This window comes from Hydra viridissima, unplaced genomic scaffold, assembly GCF_058129835.1.
Source record: "Hydra viridissima isolate aposymbiotic clone 2 unplaced genomic scaffold, HvirCarnegie_v1 scaffold_12, whole genome shotgun sequence".
Classification (NCBI taxonomy): Eukaryota; Metazoa; Cnidaria; class Hydrozoa; order Anthoathecata; family Hydridae; genus Hydra; species Hydra viridissima.
Window position 1 is genome coordinate 10775180 of NW_028324311.1, and position 24453 is coordinate 10799632.

Sequence of the window (24453 nt, forward strand, 5' to 3'; positions counted from 1 at the left end):
CCTTTGCACCCCTAGACCCCAGGGTCGATTGCGAAGAGATGTTTAGCATTCCAGTAGAACTTTTAGGGTTTGTGTATAACTTTTTAAACCATCCCCTTTCCCCTCAAGACGGGTCCGCTGAAATATATGACCGCTGTTTTTTCCTATTTTGGTCTTCATATGTTAATAAACTTTAAATTATTATCATCTAACTATGTTAAAAACTATCCGTAAATCTCTAATACAGAAAGAAGTGTAAATACAAAAAGTTTTTTACTAAAGTTCAAAAAAAAAGTATGCTGAGGGTTGGTATTTTTTACGACGTCACGTGTAACTTAAGTTAATTGACACATCATTTTTGACAAGCACATCGCACTTAAGTTTAGCCAACACAGCATGCTATAAGAGTTAAAGATAAGAAAGTTGAGATCGTTAAAGGATAAGTTATTTTATTTTCTTACCTTTTATAATTGAAAAAGAAAAAACGCTAGTACACGTGATGGACAGTATAGTTGATATGTTTATACGCAGCAAATCCGAAATTCAGACCAATTCTCATTAAAAAAAAAAAAAGGAATTAATTAAAATTCATTACACATTAACTTTAAGCATAAGAATTTCAGTTCTATCAGGAATCTTTTAAGGTTTAAAGTTAAGTATAGTGCATGAAGATAAATTATGATACAATGAGGCACTTTTTAATTCATTTGCGCTTATAATATTTCATAAACAAATATTAGTATTTTTAAAAGGTATTCAGATTTGCATATTTTTATGTTTGTTATACAATTTTAAAAATTAACATTAATTTGAATCTCTTTTTACAAGAGTAAATAAATCGAGATACGCATTTGCATTAATCCTTTATAAAACTTAATTTTTAATGTCAACGAGTAACCACTGCGTACATAAACACCACCTAAAAAATTGAGCGGTATTTAAATAAGAGAAAATCACGACTTCAGCAACTAGCAATACTTTTGACCTCGTGTTTGAAAAATATCCGAATAAAGTCTAGCAATTAAGGAAGTTGATGTAATACTGAATACGTGATTTTTTTTTTCTGTTAGTGAACATATTACTTGTGTATATATTAAGCTTTCGTTATATATATATATATACATATATATATATATATATATATATATATATATATATATATATATATATATATATATATATATATATATATATATATATATATATATATATATATATATATATATATATATATATATATATATATAGCTTCTTTTCTAGTAAAATTAGAAGAAATTAATAGCAAAAAGCATGGAAAGAAGACATATTATTGACATTAAAGTTTTGGGTTTAGAAAAAATCAAAAAGGATAAAATTGCTGGGAAAAGATATGTATGTGTGCTTTAAGTTTAATTGTATACCTTGAATTTTTACAAGACATGAGAAAACCCTACAGTAAGTTTAGCTATAAAGGTGTGACTTCAAAATAATTCTTTTTAAAAAATATACTGAAGGCTAAGAAGACAAACCTATTTAATACTTTTTACTTTTTTTATTTTTAAATCAAATCTGTTTAATACATATTTTATGATTCTTCAGTTTGCTATTCTATTGTTTTTTTTTCTCTAATTAAAGTTAATAAAAGAAATACTGTACACAAACTCAAAGGTTTACAACCCTTTTTCTTTTAATAAATACTTTTGGTATAGCTCTTAGTATCAATATTTTACATGGGCCGCATAAGTTAGTAACACTATCCTAATGTTGTTTACAAAACTATTATCCAGCCCATGTGACCTGCAGCTTGTTTAAATATTATACTCACGGAAAAGTTTTTAACTGTTACTGATATTTTGTTTCTTTTATTTATTTGCATAAATCTTCTGTTGTTTTTTGCAATTTAAGCAAATAAGTAGTAAAGAGTTAAAAGTTTATGTAGTCTCTAAATTTAAATTTTTTATTGCTAATTTTTTACTACTAATTTTTTATTGCTAATATTTTATTACTAATATTTTGTTATTAATACACTTTTATCACTAAAATTAAGTTTTGAAGCTGTTCTTACATCTTACTAAAGTTGCTCTAACAACTAATGAAAAATACTTTTGAGAAAACTTTTTTAAAAATATTTTGAATAAGAATTTTTTTTTCTTTCCTTTAAAAAAAAAACACTATGTTATTATTTAAAAGTAAAAAAATATTTTTAAAATTTAAAATTTTATATCATCTATTTAATAACTTATGTGAGAAACAAATAGTCTTGCCTTTTTATATTGTTTTTGTCTCACTCTTTCATGTTTGTCTCAAATTTTTCTTAAGAAAAAGAAAAAGAAAAATTAAACACAAAAATATGCATTTAACATATTTTTTATGTGAACTTGTTTCAGGAATTTATCTTACAGTTAAAATGGAGTAATAACACTGATGCAATGGTTTACCGACCACATAGTATGCTATTTGACTTTCAGGTAAATGTTTTTATAATTTGTATGGTTTTGGCCACATTTTTTTAAAAAGTAGATTGAAAATGTTTCTGTTAAGGAAAAATACCATCTCATAAAATTAAAACTCACACTGTAGAGTTGGCAAGAATATTTTTAATTAAAAGTAGACCAATAATAAAGACAGATACCAATACTGACACCAATACTTTAACTGCTTTTTAAAAAAAGACAAAAGCATGGTGTATTTTTTTATTTTAAAATTTGTATATTTAAAAATTAGGTTGAAGAGACAAAATCAAATATTTTTAATTTCTCATAATATAATTCAGAAACATTAACATTTCACTATGAGCTCCTGTTGAGCTTTTTCTCTTTGCAGTAAATACATTTCCACCAATACTAAAAAGTCTTTCACTCTCCACAGAAGACGGTGGGCAGCTTAAATACTTTAAAGCAAGCTCTGGTAATAGTGACATTTTGGTTTTCTGTGATTTCCACCACGGGTGGAAATCACAGAAAACCAAAAAGGTGTTTTCATTTTTGAACATTTTTAATTTGAATTTGGGATCAAGAAATGTTGACAAGATGATGTTATAGTTATCAATATATTGTTTGAAACTATTCTCCATTGAATTAGTTAAATCAGTGTACTCTTCAGGCCAATGAACTTGTCATCAATTGAAGCTTTATTAATGAAATGTTTCAAAAACTGTATCTGTGGTATAATATCTGAGACAATAGAATTTCTTTCACTCAAGCAAACTGTTGTTTTGTGGAAATTTTTTAGCAAAACACATAGTTTTCCAATAATCATCCATTTGTTTGCATTTTTAATGAAGGAAGCTTACCATTTTTTTACCAAGTGCATACATGGTTAGAGGTTTCATTTGTTCATAAATTCGAGAATGGCTAAAATGCCCAACAATGGAATGGCTGTTTGCAATGACATTCTTGAATACTGTTTGTTCAAAAATACACTCATTAATTAGGTGAAATTACTAGTTGCAGTGTGTGTAAAAAACAAGGCATACTATCATATTGGCTATCTTTAATAGCCTTAACAGTATTTGCACCATTATCTCTAGCTATTAAATGAATTTTTAAAGGTGATATTTTGAATTTAGCCATAATATCTTCAATCACTTCAGCAATATTTCCTGCTGTATGCCTCTCAGGAAATGGAGCTACTCTAAGTACAACAGTTTTCTGATTAAATGTATTGTTTAAACAGTGACCTGTCAGACTCATGAAGTTTTTATTTGAACTACTGGTTCATATATCAGTAGTAAAGCTTATGAATTCAGCATATCCAATATTGTTGAGTGAATTGATGGTAATACTGTATTGGTAAAATATTTATGGCTGGGAATAGCATAATTTGGTTTTAATTTTTTTATTAACCTGTTGAAACCTAAATCTTCAGCTATGGATAATGGCTGATTATCCAATGCAATCATCTCTGCAATTAAGTTATGAATCTCATAACTTAATTGCAGAGATGATTGCATTGGATAATCAGCCATTTTCCTGCTTAGTTTTTTTTAAATGTGTGTGACGTGTTTTTACCTTGTGGGATTGATTGCATTGTTTTTATTGAAACAACCGATAATAGATAGAAATATAAAGGTAAATATAAACATTTATATTTTCAAAAAAAGTACTTTTTTTTTTTTTTTATTAAATATAAGTGTTTATATTTACCTATTTTTAAGTCTATGTTTTTATTGAACTTAGGTTCCAAAATATTTCATGCTTTTTGAGAATATTGCTCAGAAAATCCTTTATTGCTTCAACAACCAAACTCTTCTTATGGAAAAAATTGGACAATTTACTAAATTTTCTGTAAAAGTATCTTTCTTTGATACTAATGTGAAGAAACTGGCATAAAAATCTTCATACCTTTTTTTTTTTTTTTTGAAAATGATGAATTTTTTTTTAGGCCTCCTAAAATTTCAGCTTTCATGTGAAAATACTAACAGTTTAGCTATGTTCTTAGGTTCAAACTTAAATGTTTGAAACCTCTTCAACTTTGTTTTTTTTTTTTTTTTTTTTTTTTTTGTTTTTTTTTTTTTTGCAAAATTTGAAATTTGCACGGTAGAAATAGGAAAAACCTTGTAAAATACCCCCTAAAAGTCCCTTGACTTTTTGAGGGGTATTTTTCACTTGCCTATAATACAAAAATGCCAAAGGTTGACCCTGGTGTATATTTTTCCTGATAATTTTATTTTTTCACTTTTCATTACCCCAAACACAGGCTACATCTTAACATTTGACTCTAATAAATCAGGAGATAATAACTTACTTGAGTTTAGAAAATAAAAACTTATAGATAAACATAAGGTAGTAAAATATTTTCTTTCTAAAACAAAATACAGTTAAAGATTGTTTTTTAAATTGCTTTAAAATTAGGTTTACTGGCCCTGTCATCAGTCTGATCCACCATATGCTTTACATAACCTTGGATATATCAGCCTTTGTCAACTTCCAAAAGTTTTCCAAAGTATTTTCTAAAAATTAACAATGGAGAAGCTGGATGAAAGAATGAAATTTAGCAAAATCCTGTTGTGAGATTTAACACAATTATTTAAAGTGATCAATTATTGGTAAAAAAAAAAGATTAATTAGTAAATACTAAATATTTAATATTTTCATTTCTTACGTTTGCGATGAAACAATCTGTTTAACACTATGATGCATTTTGAAGAGTGCTTGATATTTATTTTTCATTGTCTTATGAGAAACAGTTATTAAAAATTTGTCAATATTAATCCAGCACCTTGTATTTTATACACATTACAATGTAGTTATCATATAATGAAAAAAAAAATTTAATGGAATTCAAGGAAATTTAAAATATTTCTCTTATATTTGCATAGGTTTTACTTAGACCCACCACCAATTAAAACATCAAGGTTGACTAAAGATATATAATTGATGAAAAACATTTGGATTTTGCAACTTTTCCTTGTACTTTCAAAACTTGTCTTGTTTTTTATCATTATTAGACTTGCTGAAAAATGAAAATTTCACAAAACTTTTAGTAGTAATTGAAAAATTAACAACTTAGATGTATGTATGAATGCATGAATGTATGTATGTATTTACATATGCATGTATGTATGTATGTATGTATGTATGTATGTATGTATGTATGTATGTATGTATGTATGTATGTATGTATGTATGTATGTATGTGTGTATGCACATATGTTCCTGCAAGTATTTATATTTTGAAGGTTTTAAGACATGCTGAGTTAACATATACCAAGTATATTACACAGAAAATGAATCATAAAAATTAGAAAAGATTAAGTGAAACATTAAATTCATTTTCAAGTAAAAACCAAAAACAAAAAATAAACAGCAAAAAGACAATTGGTTTAACATATTTTTATGTAAAACTTTCAAGCTAGAAAATGATTTTTGTTTTGCTTGAAACAACTACAAATTTTTTAAAAATCCAAAATTTCACAGGCCAGTTTAAATCTCTTAAACACAGGTCAACAAGCAATCCTAAAAGATTGGCTATACAAGATTGTTTGCTTGTTACTGATATTTTTATTTACTAATCATTATATAATTTTCTTTTTCCCAACGGCAGAAGAGACTCATTTCCCATAGTTATTACCTCTTTATTAACTTATCAACATTTGTTATTTGATCAAAACCTGGTGTTGTCCAAGTAAAAATGTAAATTTGATCACATGGATTCACCTGACAAAAAAAAACAACCTTAAATACGCTAATCGACTATATAGCTCAAAGTGTTGTTAACAATGTTTGCTCCTTATAGTCATGTTAGGGGGGACGCTGGAAGTTTATAAAAAATATCTGATTTTCTAATCATACCACAAATCACTTGTTGTACAAGTGAATAATAATAATTATCGAAGTGTACTAGACTGAACATTACTAAAGAAGTTGTACTTAAAGATCATTTTGTTTATTTTTAAAGATATTCTCCTTTTTCAGAAAAGACAAAGTCTGTCATAACCCATAATGTTGTAAAAAATTATTATTTAAATTTTTAACAACTTTTGCCTGGTAACGTTCATTTAAGTTTGCCAAAAAAAGTTATGCTCAAAAGAAACTTTTATTAGTGCAACCGAACACTGATAAAAGCCAGACATGCTTTAAGTCACCCGAGACACTGTTGCCATAAACATTCCAAACTCCTTTGGCAGGATTGTTGTTACGTGTTCTTTTTACTGTGTCATTCACTATTTCTTCAACAAAAATTGTATTTTTTCATCCCATCTTTTTGTTAGGCCATTTGCTGTTCTTTTAACAAATAACAAAGCAACACGCAACCAACCACAAACTCGAAGATTCCCTGCCATTTTTCCGCATAAAAAAAAGATCTTATGCCTTGTTAGTGAACTTGGAACTTCACCAAAGTTGTTTTCTCTCTTCCAAAATAATTTCTTATTTTCAATTCTAACTTGTAACCCTAAAACTCTTGCTCCTTCGGATACATGAACCGCTTGCAATATAGTTCATACATTTCTAAATGGTCAAGTACACTGCGAACTGATATGATGCCTTCATTTATAAGAGTATCATCAATGTAATGATGCTCTTTTCCAGATCTTTTTATGTTGCAATAGAACTTAGTCCAACACTGCTTTCTTTATGATGGGCTTATGATGGGCTTACTGGACTGTGTTTTTTCACTTCATTCATTTGCAGCCATTTTTCTCTATCCACTCTTCAATTTCTCTTTTTTAATTGTGTTTTATGCCGATAGGGATAGTATATTCAGCAGTTTTATTCACCAGAGTTTCAGGTTTGACATTCCATTTCCATACAATTATCTATTCTCTATTTTTCTTTTCAAAGAGTTATTATATTCATATCACTAACATCTTTTGTCATATCCCTTCTTAGAACAAGTAAACATACTTCTTTTTTTCCCATAAAACAAATATATCGCATTGCAGAAATCAATACTCCACCAAGTGCCACTATTCCATTCATGCCCATTAAGGAACAAAAAGCCAGTGGTTTGAAGTCAACTACAAGTGCTTCCACACATACTGTCTTTCCATTTGGTGTGGCGATGCAAGTTTGGCTAACACCTTTAAACTGCTGTTGTTGTCTATTTACAGTTACCAAGCTAACTTCTTTTGACATTGTTTTCATCACACATTTTTTATAAATGATGCAGCAGGTACATCATGAGTCAATTAACACATCCTGGAAAATGCTAATAATGTCTAAGCGTTTCAAGAATATTAATAGTAATAATTTGAAAATTATTGGAAATAACCTTGATCCTGTTACAAAGTTTTTGATGGTAACATCAAAAGATGTCATGCAAATAATAAACATTCATTAAACATAAGCAGGTGACATTCATAAAATCTTGTAACCTCCATTGGAAAAAAAGTGTTTTTTTGTCAATTTTAAAATTGCTTTTTTAAATTTTAGAACTTCCATGCTTTTTTTTTTTAGGCAGTTCTAGTTGAAATGTTCACAAGTTATAGAATTCCAAATGTGCCACGTAAGTTTTTTAATCTTGCATTTTTATGTTATGTGTTTGTTGTTGTTGTGTTAAATGTCGAACTTGTAAAAAAACCATTCAAAATGTTGCTTTTAATTATTGATTTTTTCAAAACTTAGAATATTCATTTTGTATAAAAAATTCCTTAAATTCACTGTTGTTTCAATTTATTTTCATCTGTTTTAACATTGTAAATCGTTTTTTGGTTTAGTTATAAAATTCCATTGGGGATTGTTAAAAAAGGTTGGCAATGAGAAAGATTGTAAAGCTGTTGAGGATTTCTGTAATGTATAATAATTTAGTTCTTTAAGTATTATTATTTTTATTTACTCAAAAGTAATTTAGTAAAAAAAAATTATGGTAAATAAATCTGCTTCTGAGGGTTTTATTACTATCTACTATCTATGCATTTATTTCATCTACATATACTCATATGTACAATACTGCCATCAGCGATACTTTGAAGTTGTTATCGGAAAAATCCATCCTACTAAGACCAAAGCCAATTCAGTATTATTATTGTAGGACAGTTTTGTAAAAAATGACAGATTCAGTGACTACACAATACTTTCCATACCAAGACTGATACTTAAAATTTTTAGAAATTTTATTAAGTTTGTCAAGTTAACATCAATTTAACCTTTTATTATTACCAAAAAAGAACACACTGTAAATTACTCATTTCTTAAAGGTTCTATTGTCCTTTACTTAACAGAAAAGTTGTTTAATAAAAAACTGAAAGGATTAAATACTGATTCATTTATTGAGTTATGTTTGTTATTGTACATAATTTTACTATGAATTGTATTCCTTTTCAGAAAATCATTCAATTACCAGATGAAGTTTCTAAATCATTCTTGGTTCTACGTTTCTTTGATTTATGGGGTACAGATATCCGAAAAAATATTGAGCGGCATGTCTCAGAAACCACTGATGGGACTAAGTAATTATTTGAGACTTATTTGTGATGTCTTACAGAGTAGGTTAGATGTTTTTAATTAAAAAATTATTAGCAAGGTTTTTAAGTTTTTAATGATTATAGGCTCATTTTTGGTTTACTATAGAAAATTGAAATGATCAAGACTAAACCATGATCAAGAGAAAGTGGCAGCATTTGTAAAATTGTTAGTTCTACCACATTTAGCAGTGTAGGTTACCATAGTTAGCAGAGAGTTAGGTCAGATGTTTTTAATTAAAAAGTTATTTGTGAAGTTTGAGTTTTTTATGATGATAGTCTAATTTTCAAGAGAAAGTCACAGCATTTATAAAGTTGTTTTATTAACTAATTCTTCCACAATTAGCTCAACAAAACGTCAGGTTTATCTTTTTTTTTTTATTTTAGCAGTGTTCAAGTTTAGATTATTTAAAGCTAGTTAAAGTTATTTAATGCTAAAACAGCCTAAAAATACATAGGTTGTTAAAGAAAATTATTGAAAGTTAAAAATTTTTAAAAGTGACTAGAATATGTTTATTACATAATGATAAAAACAACCTCTTAAAAGCAGAACTTTAAAAATTTTTTTTTTTTTTTTAATTTTTTTTTTTTTTTTTACTTTTTGTAAGAAGTTTTTTTCTTTCTCTAAGAGGTTTTTTCTTTCTTAACTTATCAGGATAATTTTGAAGTTGAAATTTTAATTTTTTAATTAGACAAAAGCTGCCAAAGCTGCATAAAGATGAACAGTACAAAGTAATAGCAAACTATCAGGCAATAAATATTGGAGAAGTCTCATTGGTTGCTGGGGAAGTGGTAACAATTATTGAAAAGAATGAAAAAGGTATGTTTACTAATACTGAAGATAAGGAAATGACCCAAACTATTTAGTTCTGTTTGGGTTCATACTTTGGGTCTATGATATAAATAATATACTCTTTAACCATTCTCTGGTGTAAACTCATATTTTTTAGATCTATTTTGTTTCAGGTTCTTTGCTAGTTAAGTTTAGTTTGGGTTCTAAGTTTTCTTTTCAATCAGAGTTCTTATTCGGTTTGGTTAAAAGATATGGGTTCAGGTTCTTTCCCATCTTTAACTGTGACATTACCAAAAATTTGTTTGGTTTTTCTCATTCTGTTTAATTTTGGTCTTGCACTTTTAAAATTAAATAAAAATTGAAATTTTAATTTGCTTAATGAAGATAAAAAAATTCTGATTCAAATAATATGAATAAAAATAGAAATCTTGATTTATTTTTAGAAGATTTTAATTTTTTCTTCACATTTACTGATATGTTACTGAAGTCTTTTGGTCTTCTGAAGTTATGGTAAAGAGTCATTTAGCTTCTAGCACAAAATACCTTATACAGTATTATGAGATGTTCTGAGATAAATGATTTCAGTAGTTAAACCAATGAATGCTAAACAGATTAATTTACTAGAAGCCAGTTAACAAACTATGACTTTAGATTTGAGTTAAAATCTTCATTTTACAAACAAAACTCTGCAAGAGGAATGGTATTTAAAACAATCTTTTTCTATCTGCAAACTTTTTTCTATCTTAGACCTGCAAACATTGAACTTGTAGAGTTTCATTGAAATTTTAACAATGTAGTGCACATCCAGCTTACTGAAATTTTCAGTTTACTCAAAATACAATCAGAATAATTTACCTCCTTGGGGATCTGGTTTTAGTCTTTGTTAAAGGTATAATAAAAATGTTATGGTTTTCACTGATGCCTTTAACAAAGACTGACCCCAAGTCATTGTTCACACTTGGATTCTTAACATATTATCCACATTCCTTTTAAATATAAACATAATTTATACAAACCTTAAAGTTTCATGATAATTTTAAATTAATGATCATAAAGACAATTCAAACTTTAAGGGTAGTTATTATTTCATCTGAACAGCAGTCCTGTTATTTATAGGTTGGTGGTTTGTAGCAGATAATGCTGGAAAACAAGGTTGGGCCCCAGCTACATACTTAGAGCCTATGAAAAATGCAAAAGATGATTTTGGCTATGATTGGGTGTCTGTTATTACTGAAGGGAAAGGTACTTTTACTTTGTTCTTTAATAAAATTCGCTGGTTTTTTTGTTTAGTTACATCCAAATGTAAAGTATTTTTGTTACTGAAAATATTATATACAGGTGAAATATACAAGTCAGTTAATGTCTATAACAGTCAAAATGATGATGAACTGTCTTATCCTGCTGATGAAGAAATAGAAGTTATAGAGAAAAGTCAATACGGTTGGTGGAAAATAAGGTAATATTACTATTTGTTCCAGGCTTCAAATTTCTTTGACTTTTCATAAATTCACCAATTTACTGCCAAATACTTTATCATAATGATTAAAACAGTAATTATACATTTTATTTGCTAACAGTATTTTACTGTATTCTAAAGTAAGTCATGCATTGTTTATATAAAAAACTTTAAGCTAATTTTTCTAATTTCTCTCAATTCAAGCACATTCTAGTATTAATTCAAAAGTCTCCAGCTCTGCAATAATACGTTATGAGTGTGTTTTTATTATTATTTGGGTCGTATTAATGGAAATTAAAGGAAAAATTTAAGCAATCAATCATTTTTGTAGCTATATAAACCAATTATATCCAATTATTGACAAATAAGAATTTTCATATTTTGATATTGTGTAACAAATCGCACATAGATTTATTGTTAATGTGCTATCACAAAATTGTGTGACTAGGAAAATTAAGAAAGATCAAACATTTATCAGTTTTAGCTACAAGTCTTGATATTGCTTAGGCCATAGAATTGTATAAATAGTTTCAAATGTCAGAGCTTAATGATATATGAATTTCATGTACTTATTTGAAATACTAATTACTCTATAATAAGTGTCTATTTAGAAAAGCAACAAAGTGTTTTTTTCTTGCATGATCTCTGGTTCTCTTCTAGTAAAGAAAATTTTCTACAGAGTTCTTTTTTTTTATGTTCTTGTTAAGTTCTAAAATTTATGTTTCTTTCTTCTAAAATTGTTTTTAATAAGATCCTAGCTCTTCTAGATCCTAGCTATCCGTGAGCTCTTTGTTTTTGCTGAATTACAGTATGAGAACAAGTTGTTAATGTATTAGTTGTGTAACTTTTCTTTTTTGTACTCTGACTTTCCTAACATGTATTTTACATTTTTGGTTGCTTTAATTGAGTAATTTAACAAACTTGATATTTAAATGTATACACAGCTGACCAGCTTTTAATTCATCATTATCATTCTTTTTTTTTCTTTCATGTTTTCCACATTTTTCTCAGTTTATGCCATAATGTTTTAAAATACCAACAAATTACTCACCAACTACCACTAGTTGACAGGTTTCATGATTCATAGATTTGCTTGAATGGTAATTTAAACTGCTGAATAACATAGTGCAGAGTTAATAAAATATAATATTGTACATAGGTTTGTTTTCAATTTTTTTTGTTGAAATATTTTTGAAATTTCTAAACTTTAGTGCTTTTTGAAAAGCATTTTGAATCAAGTGGGTTTTTTTTACTCTTACACAGAATATTTAGTTTTAAATGAAATAAAGTTGGGAAGTTTTAGAGCACAAATATTTTCAAGACAACATATTTAAACTCAAACTTTCAGTCAGGTATTTATATGGTGATTTTTTACATGGTGATTTTTTATATGGTGATTTAGATAGTAGACATTTGATTATGATCTAAAGCTCTGTTAGATTTAGATCAATTTTTTGATTTTGCAATATTTCTAGTTATTATTCATCTCAAAGTACTGCACTGGTTGCTATTAAGGCACCTGACTTGTTATAATCTTTTCAGGTGCTGAAAGATCTGGCCCTCAACTATGATTTTAGTAAGATAAAATCATTGATGAGGACCAATTTTATTTACTCCTTCAGGTTTTGAAAAAGAAACATTAATTAGAAACATTCCTTTCAATTCATACAAAAAAAAGATCTTTGCATCAAATAATGTAGTAAGTAGCAAGTTTTAGACACGCAAAATTTAGACAGAAAAAGTTCATTTAATTTAGTGTTATATTCATTCAATAAAGTTCTGAATTTGACACTCCAGCATATCTTATAGAGATTTAGTGTATGGTATTGGTGGTATTGGTAGGTGCCTGGTATTATTGGATTGTTATCTAACTGATAGATCCATTCAAATGGTCAAAACTACATCTAACGTTTTTTTTTACTTAAAGTTTATTTTTGACCACTTGGATGGATCTAATACATTGATTAAATATTTTTTTAGAGAATCTTAGTTTTACTTTAGAATCTTATGACTTAGCAATTACTGCTTACCCATCAACTTTTTTATCAATTTTTATTAGCAAATGTCATAATTTACTTTTATAAATTTATTCTTAGATATCATGGAAAAGTTGGGTTAACTCCTGCAACTAACTTAAGAAATCTGGATGAAGAATTTGTAGAATCTGATAGTCGTTTAAATAGAGTAAACTTATTATCTCATTAAATTATGATAAATTTCTTTTAGTGTTAAAAAAAATCAGTACAAATGTATCAGTTTTAAATTGATACGGAAAAAAAGGTTATATATTTCATAGGTATGCTCAATATCAAGTGCAACAGGGCTATATGCCATTATTCGAAAACCTCCTCCAAGAAGGTTTGCTTTTCTTACTCATTTTTACACGTTTTTTTAGTTTAATGTTGCTATTCTTTTTAAAATGTGATTTTTTAGTTTGTTTTCTTTTTTTTCTTTTTTCTTTTAAAGAGAATCGGTATGCAGTTGGTCATCATTATCTGAAACTCAAAATAAATTGGACTCAAATAATTCACTGATAGAAAAGAGACCATCGCGCTGTAAAGATTTTATTACTCGTTTAGTTTCTTTAAATTTCGTTTAAATATCCTTTGAAATAGCCTTTTTCCCTTTTTTTTTCTTTGTTATTCTCGTGCATTTATGCATAGTTTTGTTCTTCTAAAGTTTAAGATATAAAATATTTCTAATTATTATAGTTAATTATATTTTTAAATATTAGTTGTGTACAGTGCAGCTTCATTTTCTGGTGGAAAGTTTGTTATTCAAGGTGCTTATTTTAAAGTTTTACTTGATTTTCTATTTTATTTTCTACTTTTTTACATTACCTAATTTTTGTTCTCTTTTTGTTTAGATCAGATCAGTTTAAAGCCAGAAATTGACATTGAGCTCAGGTAAAGTTACAAAAATTGTATATAAAAAATATTCGAATTACAAAAAAGAGGTTCGTATTTTGAATCTTTTTTAAACAAAAGTAAACATTTTTTTTTTTTTTTTAAATTTTCTGTTTATTTTACATAAAAATTTTAAAGTATATGTGTGTATGTAGTTGTGATAGTCAGATGTGTGTATATAGTTGTGATAGTCAGATGTGTGTATGTAGTTGTGATAGTCAGATGTGTGTATGTAGTTGTGATAGTCAGATGTGTGTATGTAGTTGTGATAGTCAGATGTGTGTATGTAGTTGTGATAGTCAGATGTGTGTATGTAGTTGTGATAGTCAGTGGTAGCTCATAAAATTGTGAAAGACTTTGTTTTTCTGTCTTACACGAATATAATGCAGAAAATTCAAGCAGTTCTTTCTTCTTTTTAAGCGAAGCACGATTTTACGTGCTTTCCGAATTTTTGCTGCGTGTCATTGAATAACATCGAGTGTACGATCTTGTTAATTTTCGTTTGCTATGGTATTACTGTGCATGTGTGCATGTCATGTCATTTCGCTTTTTGTTAATGTTCTTTATATGTGTTTTCTTCATGTGTGTCATCTTGCTTTCTGTTATATGATATCTTTCCCTATTTCTCAAAGGATAATTTAGATATTTTAGAATAATATGGAGTGTTGAGCAGTTTTCTTTGTCCAAGTGCCCAAAGTATTTAATTTAAAAAGGAATCGTTTTTAGGCGAGCCAGCGATGGGGATTTGTTTCAAAATGATGAAAACGATTCGAGTTCAATAAAAGAGGTTTTAATTACTTTAAAAGATTTTCTTTTGTAGTGATAATTATTCTGGTTAAGTTGTTTGTCTTTTTTAAGAGCCTCTCGTCTATTCATTTTGCAGATATATAAATCAATACGAAGCAAATCAACAGGCAATGTTTTGGATGAAATTCCGTTGAACCACATGCAAAATTGTAGGTACATGAACCAAGGAAAGCTAAACAAGCCTGGCAAAAGCGGGGTAAAATTTTTTTTGTCACTTAAAACAGTGTAGACTAGTATTTATATTTGTTCTCTCGTCGTTCGTTCGTCTCGTCTCGTTTTGTGATAATTGTTCTATCGGTTGCTTTTGTAATGACCTTATCTTATGGCTTTTTTTTTTTTATAGGGATTTTTTAAAAACGTCTTTAAAACTAAAACTACCGGCAAAAATTTATACCTACTTTTACCAAAACCAGTCAAAATGACTGGTTAACAAATACCAAGTAATTGATATTGCTAAACTTTTTTTTTTAATGGATTGGCCTTATAAAAATTAATAAATATATAATTTTTAATATATAATAAAACCTTAATAGGGTGTTGAAAGGACTAAATAAATAATATTGATAATTAAATCCAAGTAACAACAGTTTTATCTATGAATATGAAATATCACAGTAAATTATACTAATGATTTTATACTCTAATTTAAAATAAAGATAAAAAATAATATCAAACTAAGAAAAAAACAAAAGTAAACATTAGAATACAAATCTCATCAGTCATCACAAAATAATTACTTTTCACATTTTTTGGAAACATATTTTTTTCGTTGAGTACATTTCCCACATATTTTTTACGTAAAATACACATATTTGTTGTTTTATTATTACGGCATTGACCAACTCGACACCATTTTCGCATCTTGGGTGCACTGATAGATGTTTCTTCCATTTTTTGGAATGAATGATCCATTATTGGATTCTTGTAATTACTGGCAAGCACATCTGCCAATTGGAACATAGACTCTTTTCTTGTGACCTTTTCTTCAGTGGTTTCTTTATACAACACCCACGCATTTACACAAGCTAAGTATAAATGCGTGGGTGTTGTATAAGAAAAAATTGTATATTGAAAAAACCCTGCAGAGGCCATATCCTCGAACCAGATTTCACTGAATATTTTCTGGCCATTTGGTCAGACGCATCCACACCAAATTTGGTTTTGTTGTAATAAGCAACTGTTTCGGGTAAACGTTTCCCGTGTTGATTTATATTTGCCGATTTATGTTTTGTACTCAATACAAGGACCTTTTTAGTTGGTTTGCTTTTGTCAATATGAGGAGATTATGTTTAGATCTGAATAAAATTGTTGAAAAACGAGGCATACTATCTTTTTTTTTTTGACTAATCTTGACAACTCCTTTTTATTGGCGCGTATAGTTCCAATTCTAGAAGCCAGAGATACACTTGTAAAAAAAGTTGTCAGTTGACGCATCGTCCTTTCATGATGTAGGGCTCCATAAGTTTTATAACAACGAATTCCCCAAGAGGGGTTGGCTTTTCTCTGACCTCGTCTTTTCCTAGATACGGAAAGTCATTTATTATTTATTTGATTTTCACATCCGCTGCTAACTAAAATTTTATTCCAAACTTATCCGGTTTAAGTAAAATTACAGAAGTAAAGAAATATGGTCCCCGTTTTTTACTCCACAAATAAGAGAGTTTCAAATTTTTGGCTTCATATGCACCACGAGCATAAAGAATGCCAATAAAGCCCAGTAATTTTGATTTGGTTAATGTCCAAGGTCGTCCTAAAACTCTTGAGGCTTCCTCTTCCGTACACGATCGAATGTGCTCTATTATAGGATGGTTTATGATCAAAGAAAATGCACTACTATACTTGCCTTTCATGATATGTTTTTTTGAATGTCCTGTAGGACCGGCCACATCTTTGAAAATATTATGAATTGGTTTTCTACCAAGTGTACAGCCTTTCAATTTCAACAGTGCCATCGGATGCAATTTCTTTTTCAATTTCCTCTTCTTCACTTTCATCTTCAGACGTTGAAAGTTGGGTATTCCTTTTTCTTTTTCTTGTATTATTCAAAATGTTCATGTTATTTTCTTCTTCATTGGAAGACTCATCTTCATAATCTTTGTAATTGCTCATGTCTTCGGCAATTATATCATCTTCACCATACGGCCCATTTTTGGCATCAACTAGCTCACCTTCACTATCATACATTTCATCGTCTTCGATGTCGCAACATTCCTCAGAAATATCATTTATTTTTTCTAATAATTTCGCAATATTATTTGGAATACCCATTGGGTAGAATTAATACTAAAATAAAAATCAACCATGAAAACGGGGAGAACTCTAAGAAGACAACTAATAACCGATAAGATAATTTTTTCTTATCTCACAGATAAAATGAAGTTTGAATCAACAAAACAGTAATATAAACTCAAAAACAGAAATCTTTCACAAAATTGCGCAAAGATACACATCGAATGAACATCAACGAATAAATGAGAAATGTTTATATAAAGAAAATCAGTAGGTAGACAAAAAATCGTAAATTTGTTTTGGCTATATGTTCACTTTTATGTCTATAACTTTGATAAAGACCCATCTTTGAAATAGTCTAGACTTTTAGGCACCAGTCATTTTGACTGATGCCGGTATAAATAGGTATAGCACTAAATAATTGTAATAGGAACGCATGTTAAAAAAAAAAACAACTAACAAAATTTATTTCTATAAAAAACCTAGAAAAGTCATGCAGTTGTTACCAGGGCTGTGGAGTTGGTAAGCTGCTGTTCCGACTCCGACTCCGACTCCTTGATTTTATCATGGACCGACTCCGACTCCGACTCCCGACTCCGAATCCTTCATAAGTAAAATTATAAATTTGTCAAAATCATGTTTGAAATATTGTCAGTTGGACAATATTTCAAACATGAAAGAACTTGTTCTTCTTTAAGTTCATATTCTTTAAGAATCTTTTCTACTAAGACCTGGAGAAATTCGCTGGTGTGATTAGTTTTGGCGTCTTTTACTGCCAATGTCTTGGTAACTGCTTCATTTTTTTCAAAAAAGAATTAAACATTGATTGCAAAATAGTTCTCTTTGTTAAGAAACACAAAGCGTCCCTTGAGACATTCATTAAGTTCTTCTTTTTATTTAACAGCTTCTTCAATCACTAATTTTCTAATATTCTCTCTCTTCTGAGAAACAAAGTTAATTGAATACTTACAGTCTTTCTGTTTGTGGAGCAACTCTTTGGTGCTTGGTGGTGGCACGCCTAGCTTTCTACTAAGAATATGTAGCACAGTGCCAGACAATTTAAGTCGGGAGTTAGGGGATCATAAAGTTATATAGTTTAAGGGAAGGTAGAGGAGAGCGCAAGGGAGGTGATATATGATTCTCAGTGATAAGCAGCAAAATACCCTATTGCTTATCACTGTTTTAAAGGCCTAAAAATAACATGTCAAACTCTTTGTCCTCCAGTTGTTGCAAACTACAATTCCCATTGTGTCTGGATATCCTACAGCTTTCAGACCATCCTGGGACTTGTAGTTTTGTAACATCTATAAAATCCTTATGAAAATTATGAAACTTTGAAAGATTTTTTTTAAACCGGAGTCGGAGTCGGTACAATTTTTCCGACTCCGACTCCGACTCCAGCCAAAATGAGCTCCGACTCCACGACTCCGACTCCGACTCCACAGCCCTGGTTGTTACAAAAAAATATTTATTTGTAATGGGTAATTTTCTTGCTTGAAAATTGAAACCAGTCATTTTGACTGGCTTGGAAGTTCTAAAGAATTTTTAAAAACGTATATAATTTTATTCTGCGGTTTTTGCGAAATTTTAGTTTTTTAAAAATTCTTCGTGTGGTTATTCTTTTAAAAAAGCACATTTATTTAGAATTCTTAATAAGAATGTGGCATTTGTTGCTGTGCTTTTTGTGGGTTTTTTTAAATTTTTTTTATACCGTGATTTTTGTCTGCCCGTAGTCATTCTGAACCTTTTTCAATTAAAGCTCGTCTTATTGTAAGGAGATGCAATTCCTCAATTAATTGAAGTTTAAACAATTTGAATTAGCAAATTTATATCTATATATTGTTTTTAAGTTCAAATTTAATCTTTTGAGCCAAGTTGCTTGGCAACTATTGTTATTTAAAGTATTATAACTCTTGTGTTAAAAAGATAAGTTTTTTTTTTGTGAGCGTTTAAAGTTTCGTAAATAAAAGAGTTCTTTTCGTAAATAAAGTATTTTTCGTAAATAAATTGCAGAAACAGTAAAAATAGTGGGATGTTTGTGGATAAAAAAAAATTGTTTGTTTTTTAATGGATACGATTACGTTAAATCGTCAAAATGTTAGGAATATCAAAGGCTAAAAAATCAAAGGTAAGTGTTTCATAAAAAACACTCTTTCAAACGAAATAATTAACACAAAATTGATCGCTTTAAAATAAAATGCGATTGCAATTTTTTTCTCCACTTTGATTGGATCCAAATTTCATGCGAAATTCCGTATTTTCTAAAGGAGGTGGAATACTACATCGCGTTGCTCGACTACAATCCAACCCAACAAAAGAAAGACGATCTTGCGTTATGTAAAGGCGATATTGTGCAGTTAGTTTCTTCGGATTCTGGTTGGATGTTCGTCATGTTAATTGAGCAACGAAATAGTAACGTTGGAAAACAAGGTTGGGTGCCGGAGACATACTTAGAGAGAAAACTTGATTTTGATAACGACTTGCATCAAGGTAGGTCTGTTTAGCATAATTGGAGATAACTTTACATAAAAAACTAAAAAGTATTTGAAAAATTTTATGTTTTGTTTTAAATTTTGATTGTTCAGTGTTATTGTTTTAAGTTCGAAACATTCCCAAACCAAGACCTCGCCCTCGACCATGTCCCCGCCCACGTGAGCAGCCAAAAGCTTCTCCCATGCTTGGAGATTCTGATCATGAAGTTCAAGCAGTAAGTTACAAATCGAGCTCTCCTCCGTCATCTGAGCCCAAACTACTTTATAAACGCAACCTTCCAGATCACAACCATAACCCTAAAAGTGACCTAGTTGTACCCACTCGCGCTCAACTGCCGACTCCTTTGCTGAATGATATTCGTAATGTCCGCAAGTACGAGGAAGACTTGAATTGCCAACCTGAAGAAGTAGTTCTACGATCAGGTAATTGTTGTTTTTTAGGAAATCTACTGCAACTGTTGCTAAATCTAAGAAATTTTTTCTCTTGCCACAAAAAACTTTGTTTCGTATTGACAAGTGAATTTATATATCGTTGAATTAATTTTTTCCGAGAAAAGTACCCGAAACTCTCGTTTTTAGTAGTTTGTTTTTTTCAGTGTACGACGCTGAACCTTGGTTCTTTGGGAAAATATCAAGAGCTGATTGCGAACGCATATTGAGCACGGTAACTGATGTTTTTAGTTTGGAATTTCGCTTTTGAGTGTCATCGAGAGGTTTGCTTAAAAGTGAGTTTGTTTTTTTTCTTTTAGTATGGTCGTCAACAAGAGTTTTTGGTGAGAGAAAGTCAACGTGTAAGTCATCGTGACGTTTTTATTGGTTTAAAGTTTTTGAAACTGATAACAAATTTATCATTCTTACTTTGGAATACTTGATATTTTGATAGTTTTATTTACTAATAGTTCATTGTAAAATTTTCTTGCTGTTAGGCACCTGGTTCTTACGCACTCTCAGTGAAATATTGTTACAGGTAAGTTTTACCTTGCTTTTCTCAAAGATGAACTAGAAATAATTTTAACCTTCCTTTAACATATGTTCACTACAAACTAAATAATTTTTTCTTTAGGATTCGCCATTTTCCTATTGAATCAGAAAATGACCAGTTGTTGATTGGAAAGCTTACTTTTTCTAATCTGATGGATATTGTTGCGTATTATCAGAAATATCCATTGTTTTACTCAGAGCATAAAGAACCCATAACTCTTGGCATGTGTTTTTCTAAAGAAAAAGTCCCCAAATGATTTCATCCTGTTTTAAAATTGCGAAAGAAAAATCCTGCTTCATCTTATTTTTTATCAGAAGCCGAAAAGTTATTGTAGAAGTGAAATCAAAGTTTCCTGAAAACCTGAAACTATATCAACTTTAAATGGAAACGGGTGGTGAATAGATACTAAATTACCCGTAAACTTATTTTTAGCATAACTTGTGATGGCGATTGATCTTTTGAGGCAACGAAATGATTTGTTCATATCTTAGAATAACAGTTCTAACAAGGCAAATTTACTCTAAGGAGCAAAAGGTTGAAAAGCGGTTATTGTGGAGATTCAATTAAATGGGTGATGTATTCTAGAAAAGAAATTTGCGAAGTTACTGAATTATAAAATTTTTGCGAAGAACCCAAAAGATATAAGTAAAAAATGTGTAAATTTTAGTTGAAAAGTTGTTGTAAAAATCCGTTTTTCCTTAAATTATATTTTGTACTTTTTTAAAGAAATTTTGAATTAAAAATCTTATATTTTTTAATCTTTATGAAGTTTTTTCTAATTAAGTGGTTTAGTCTGACAGACATGGAAATTTTTAAAGTTATATATATATTTTTTTGTCATTTTTTGATTAAGGGCCTGTTAAAGCGAGCCAGCCTGCTTTTCATATAAACAGGCCTTAACTTTGTAAGAAAAGGAAAGTGCGGGCGGAGTTTTATCTCACTGCGAGCCTGCTGAATGTACTTCGAATTGAGAACTCAAATTCTCGTTTTATCCTTAAAGCTAATAATAAAAGAATTAGATTAAGGTAACTAAAAACAAAAGTTATCTCCGATCAACATAAATTACCATAAATTATAGACATCTGCAAAACTAAAACATAATTCTCCCCCTCGGATTTTGTAACTGTTTTAGTGGGGTTTTTTTTGGCAGAGGATATATTTTATAATTATTATCTCTGTTTTATTTTATTAAGTTAAGATTTTTTAAAGAAGGAAATAAACAAAAATTGGCCAAATATCAAGTTAAAACTAAGAATAAAATTAGAGCTTTATTTATAAAACGTCTTAACGAATGTTTTTAACACTAACTTTTGAATTTACTAGCAAACTTGTTGCGTTTGTTTTTTTCTGTTTATCGTATTATCTTTTATTCATTTTTATTATCAATTGTTTATTAAAGTCCTATTTGACATCCTTTTTTAAATTTAATCACTGCATACCGCGAGCACTGATCTCAAAATATAACTGGATAGCGTATACGAAAAAATTTTTTGAAGCCAGTTTTGGCCTCCCAAGATGGCGGCGGAATTAAGGAATGGTGATATGAAAATTTAGAAACTGATGATAATCAAGTTTCATATCTTAAGCTCAAATATTGATAAATATATAATTTTCTAATAAAAATCTAGTTTTTTTTGTTTAACATAAGATTTTTTTCATAAAAATAGCGGAATATTACATATTTACATAAATTTCAAATATAAATATTTTTTTATTTAACAAAACATATTCTTACAATAAGTTGCTCTATATTAACTTTCGGTTTTTCGTTTTTTAGAATAAATATGATAAAATAAAAATTCTCAGTAAAACTTAGTACAAATTTTAATTTTAATTTGCTTAAATTTAGTTTGTTTAATAAAAGTAAAGAAAAAGTATTTGTTTGCTTGTGTAGAAATCTCAAGTTTCAAATGGTTAGCATTTGTTATATAATTTATGTACCTTTTAGTTCTTAACTACCCAATGCTGTGTGCTAGAAGGTTAATAACACAACAGCATGGTAGGCAGCTGATTTTATTTTTAAGATAAAATGTTTTTTAGGCATTAGTTCATCAGATAGGCACTAAAAAATTATAAATGCTGCATGAACTATTAGCTGAGCACTGTGATTACACACAACTCAGAGGTTCCTTCTAGAGTTATTATATATATATATATATATATATATATATATAAAATATCATATCATATCATAAAAGTATTTTTGATTGGTTTTTGAATAGGATAAGTTTTGTTAATTGCTCCCTAAGCTTTTTTCCAGTTATTTTGGCAGTTTGTTTTTTACCCAGGTGATAAAGATATATTTTTGCATAGTTTTCTGAAATAAGTTTAATCAGTGCAAATAAATGGTTATCAGTTATAGCTGAGTCAAACATATGAGAAGTTTGTTCATTAAATATTTTTGAGTAATTAACTGATCTCAAAACAGCACTAGAAATGGCATTTTGAATTCCTATTTCATTTGGAAGGTTGCCATTTATTGAGGCAAGCAACCTGGAGAAACATCTTTCAGTTTCTTCGCATATGATAGCAACACTTTTAGTTGGTTTAATTAAACCTCCTCTGTCTTTGAATTTTAAAAAACTGGTTTGTTCGAAATGATAAGAAAGTACTAATGCATTCCAACATTTAATGCAGATGGTTTATTGTAAATTTACGTATCATAAATTTTTTGATAAGATACATAATGTTGATAATGTTTGATAAAATACAAAATAACGGGTGATGACAAAAAAATGAGACTGCGTTCAATTTAAATTTGCATGTACTAATACCATTAGCTGTATATATATTTTGCATGTATTTTATTGCAAATTTATTCTAGTTTTAAATAAAAAAAAAAAGTAATTAAAATTTAACGATTTAAAATGAAAATAAACAAATCTAAGCAAGAGCTTCTCCGTGAACGTGTGTATGGATTTTACATGGACAATAAGCAAAATGGTAAATATTACACTTATTGTCATTTTAAAGCAGAAAAAATACCAAAAGCAACCATATACCGTATAATTCAACGCGCAGAAAATGGAATCGGAACTCAAAGAGTTAAAGGAAGTGGTCGAGTCGCAAAAAAAATGACGAAAAAGAACATTACTAAGCTGAAGACCATGTTTGACCACAAGGATGGCGTCTCACAAAGACAAGCAGCTAGAAAATTTGTGTGCGATCAGTCCTTTATATGCAAAACATTGAAGAAACACACAGATATTAAATGCAAAAAAAAAACAAAGATTCCATTAAGAACAGAGTCACAAAAACGTAAAATAAGAACCAGATGCAGACGATTATACGAAAAATATAAAAATCACGATTGGATAATTGATGATGAATCTTATTTCACTTTGAAGCATAGCACCATTAACGGAAGCCAAAATTTCTACTCAAGTAACACTGCTTTGACACCGCCAAGCGTAAAATATGATCCAGTTAAAAAATATGAGCAAAAAGTGTTGGTCTGGATTTGCGTTTCGGCTAAAGGTATTTCTATACCTTTTTTTGTACCTTCTAAGCAATCAATCAAGCAAGAATTATACCTGAGCGAGTGCATCAAAAAAAGACTTGTTCCTTTCATCAAAGCAAATCATCTAGACAACAATTACATATTCTGGCCTGACCTAGCAACATCACATTACGCAAAAACTGTAGTGCAGTATTTCAGACAAAATAACATCAATTTTGTTGAAAAGGAAGACAACCCTCCCAACGTCCCTGAATGCAGGCCTATTGAGGACTTTTGGTCTCAATTGAAAGGAGAAGTATACAAGAACACCTGGCAAGCAGAAACTATTGATCAACTTTGCAATAGAATAAAGTATTGTTTGAATAAGATTGACTTTACTGCCATACAACGCCTTATGGGATCGGTAAAAGGTCGAATCGATAATATTCGTAGAAATGGAGTAATAGAAGATAATTAAATATATGTTTT

General features: G+C 29.1%; 1 protein-coding gene across 4 annotated transcripts; it reads left to right on the forward strand.

Annotated features, from left to right (window-relative positions):
- The first annotated feature begins 1220 nt into the window (after nucleotides 1–1220).
- LOC145194225 (SH3 and PX domain-containing protein 2A-like) lies at nucleotides 1221–21280 on the forward strand. Of its 4 annotated transcripts, none has more exons than XM_090069382.1 (21): nucleotides 1221–1350; nucleotides 2346–2426; nucleotides 7857–7905; nucleotides 8117–8193; nucleotides 8724–8888; nucleotides 9553–9680; nucleotides 10770–10895; nucleotides 10992–11109; nucleotides 13206–13293; nucleotides 13406–13467; nucleotides 13576–13664; nucleotides 13844–13891; nucleotides 13976–14015; nucleotides 14742–14802; nucleotides 14899–15018; nucleotides 19319–19541; nucleotides 19652–19966; nucleotides 20140–20207; nucleotides 20293–20334; nucleotides 20470–20510; nucleotides 20607–21280. In XM_090069382.1, the coding sequence occupies exons 4-21, from the start codon at nucleotides 8156–8158 to the stop codon at nucleotides 20779–20781; spliced, it is 1947 nt and encodes a 648-aa protein (XP_089925508.1). In that variant the 5' UTR covers nucleotides 1221–1350; nucleotides 2346–2426; nucleotides 7857–7905; nucleotides 8117–8155; the 3' UTR covers nucleotides 20782–21280. The 4 variants fall into 4 exon arrangements, with proteins under 4 accessions (XP_089925508.1, XP_089925506.1, XP_089925507.1 ...); XM_090069380.1 differs by having other exon boundaries at nucleotides 1223–1350; nucleotides 8724–8848; XM_090069381.1 differs by having other exon boundaries at nucleotides 1238–1413; nucleotides 8724–8848.
- The last annotated feature ends 3173 nt before the right edge of the window (nucleotides 21281–24453 follow it).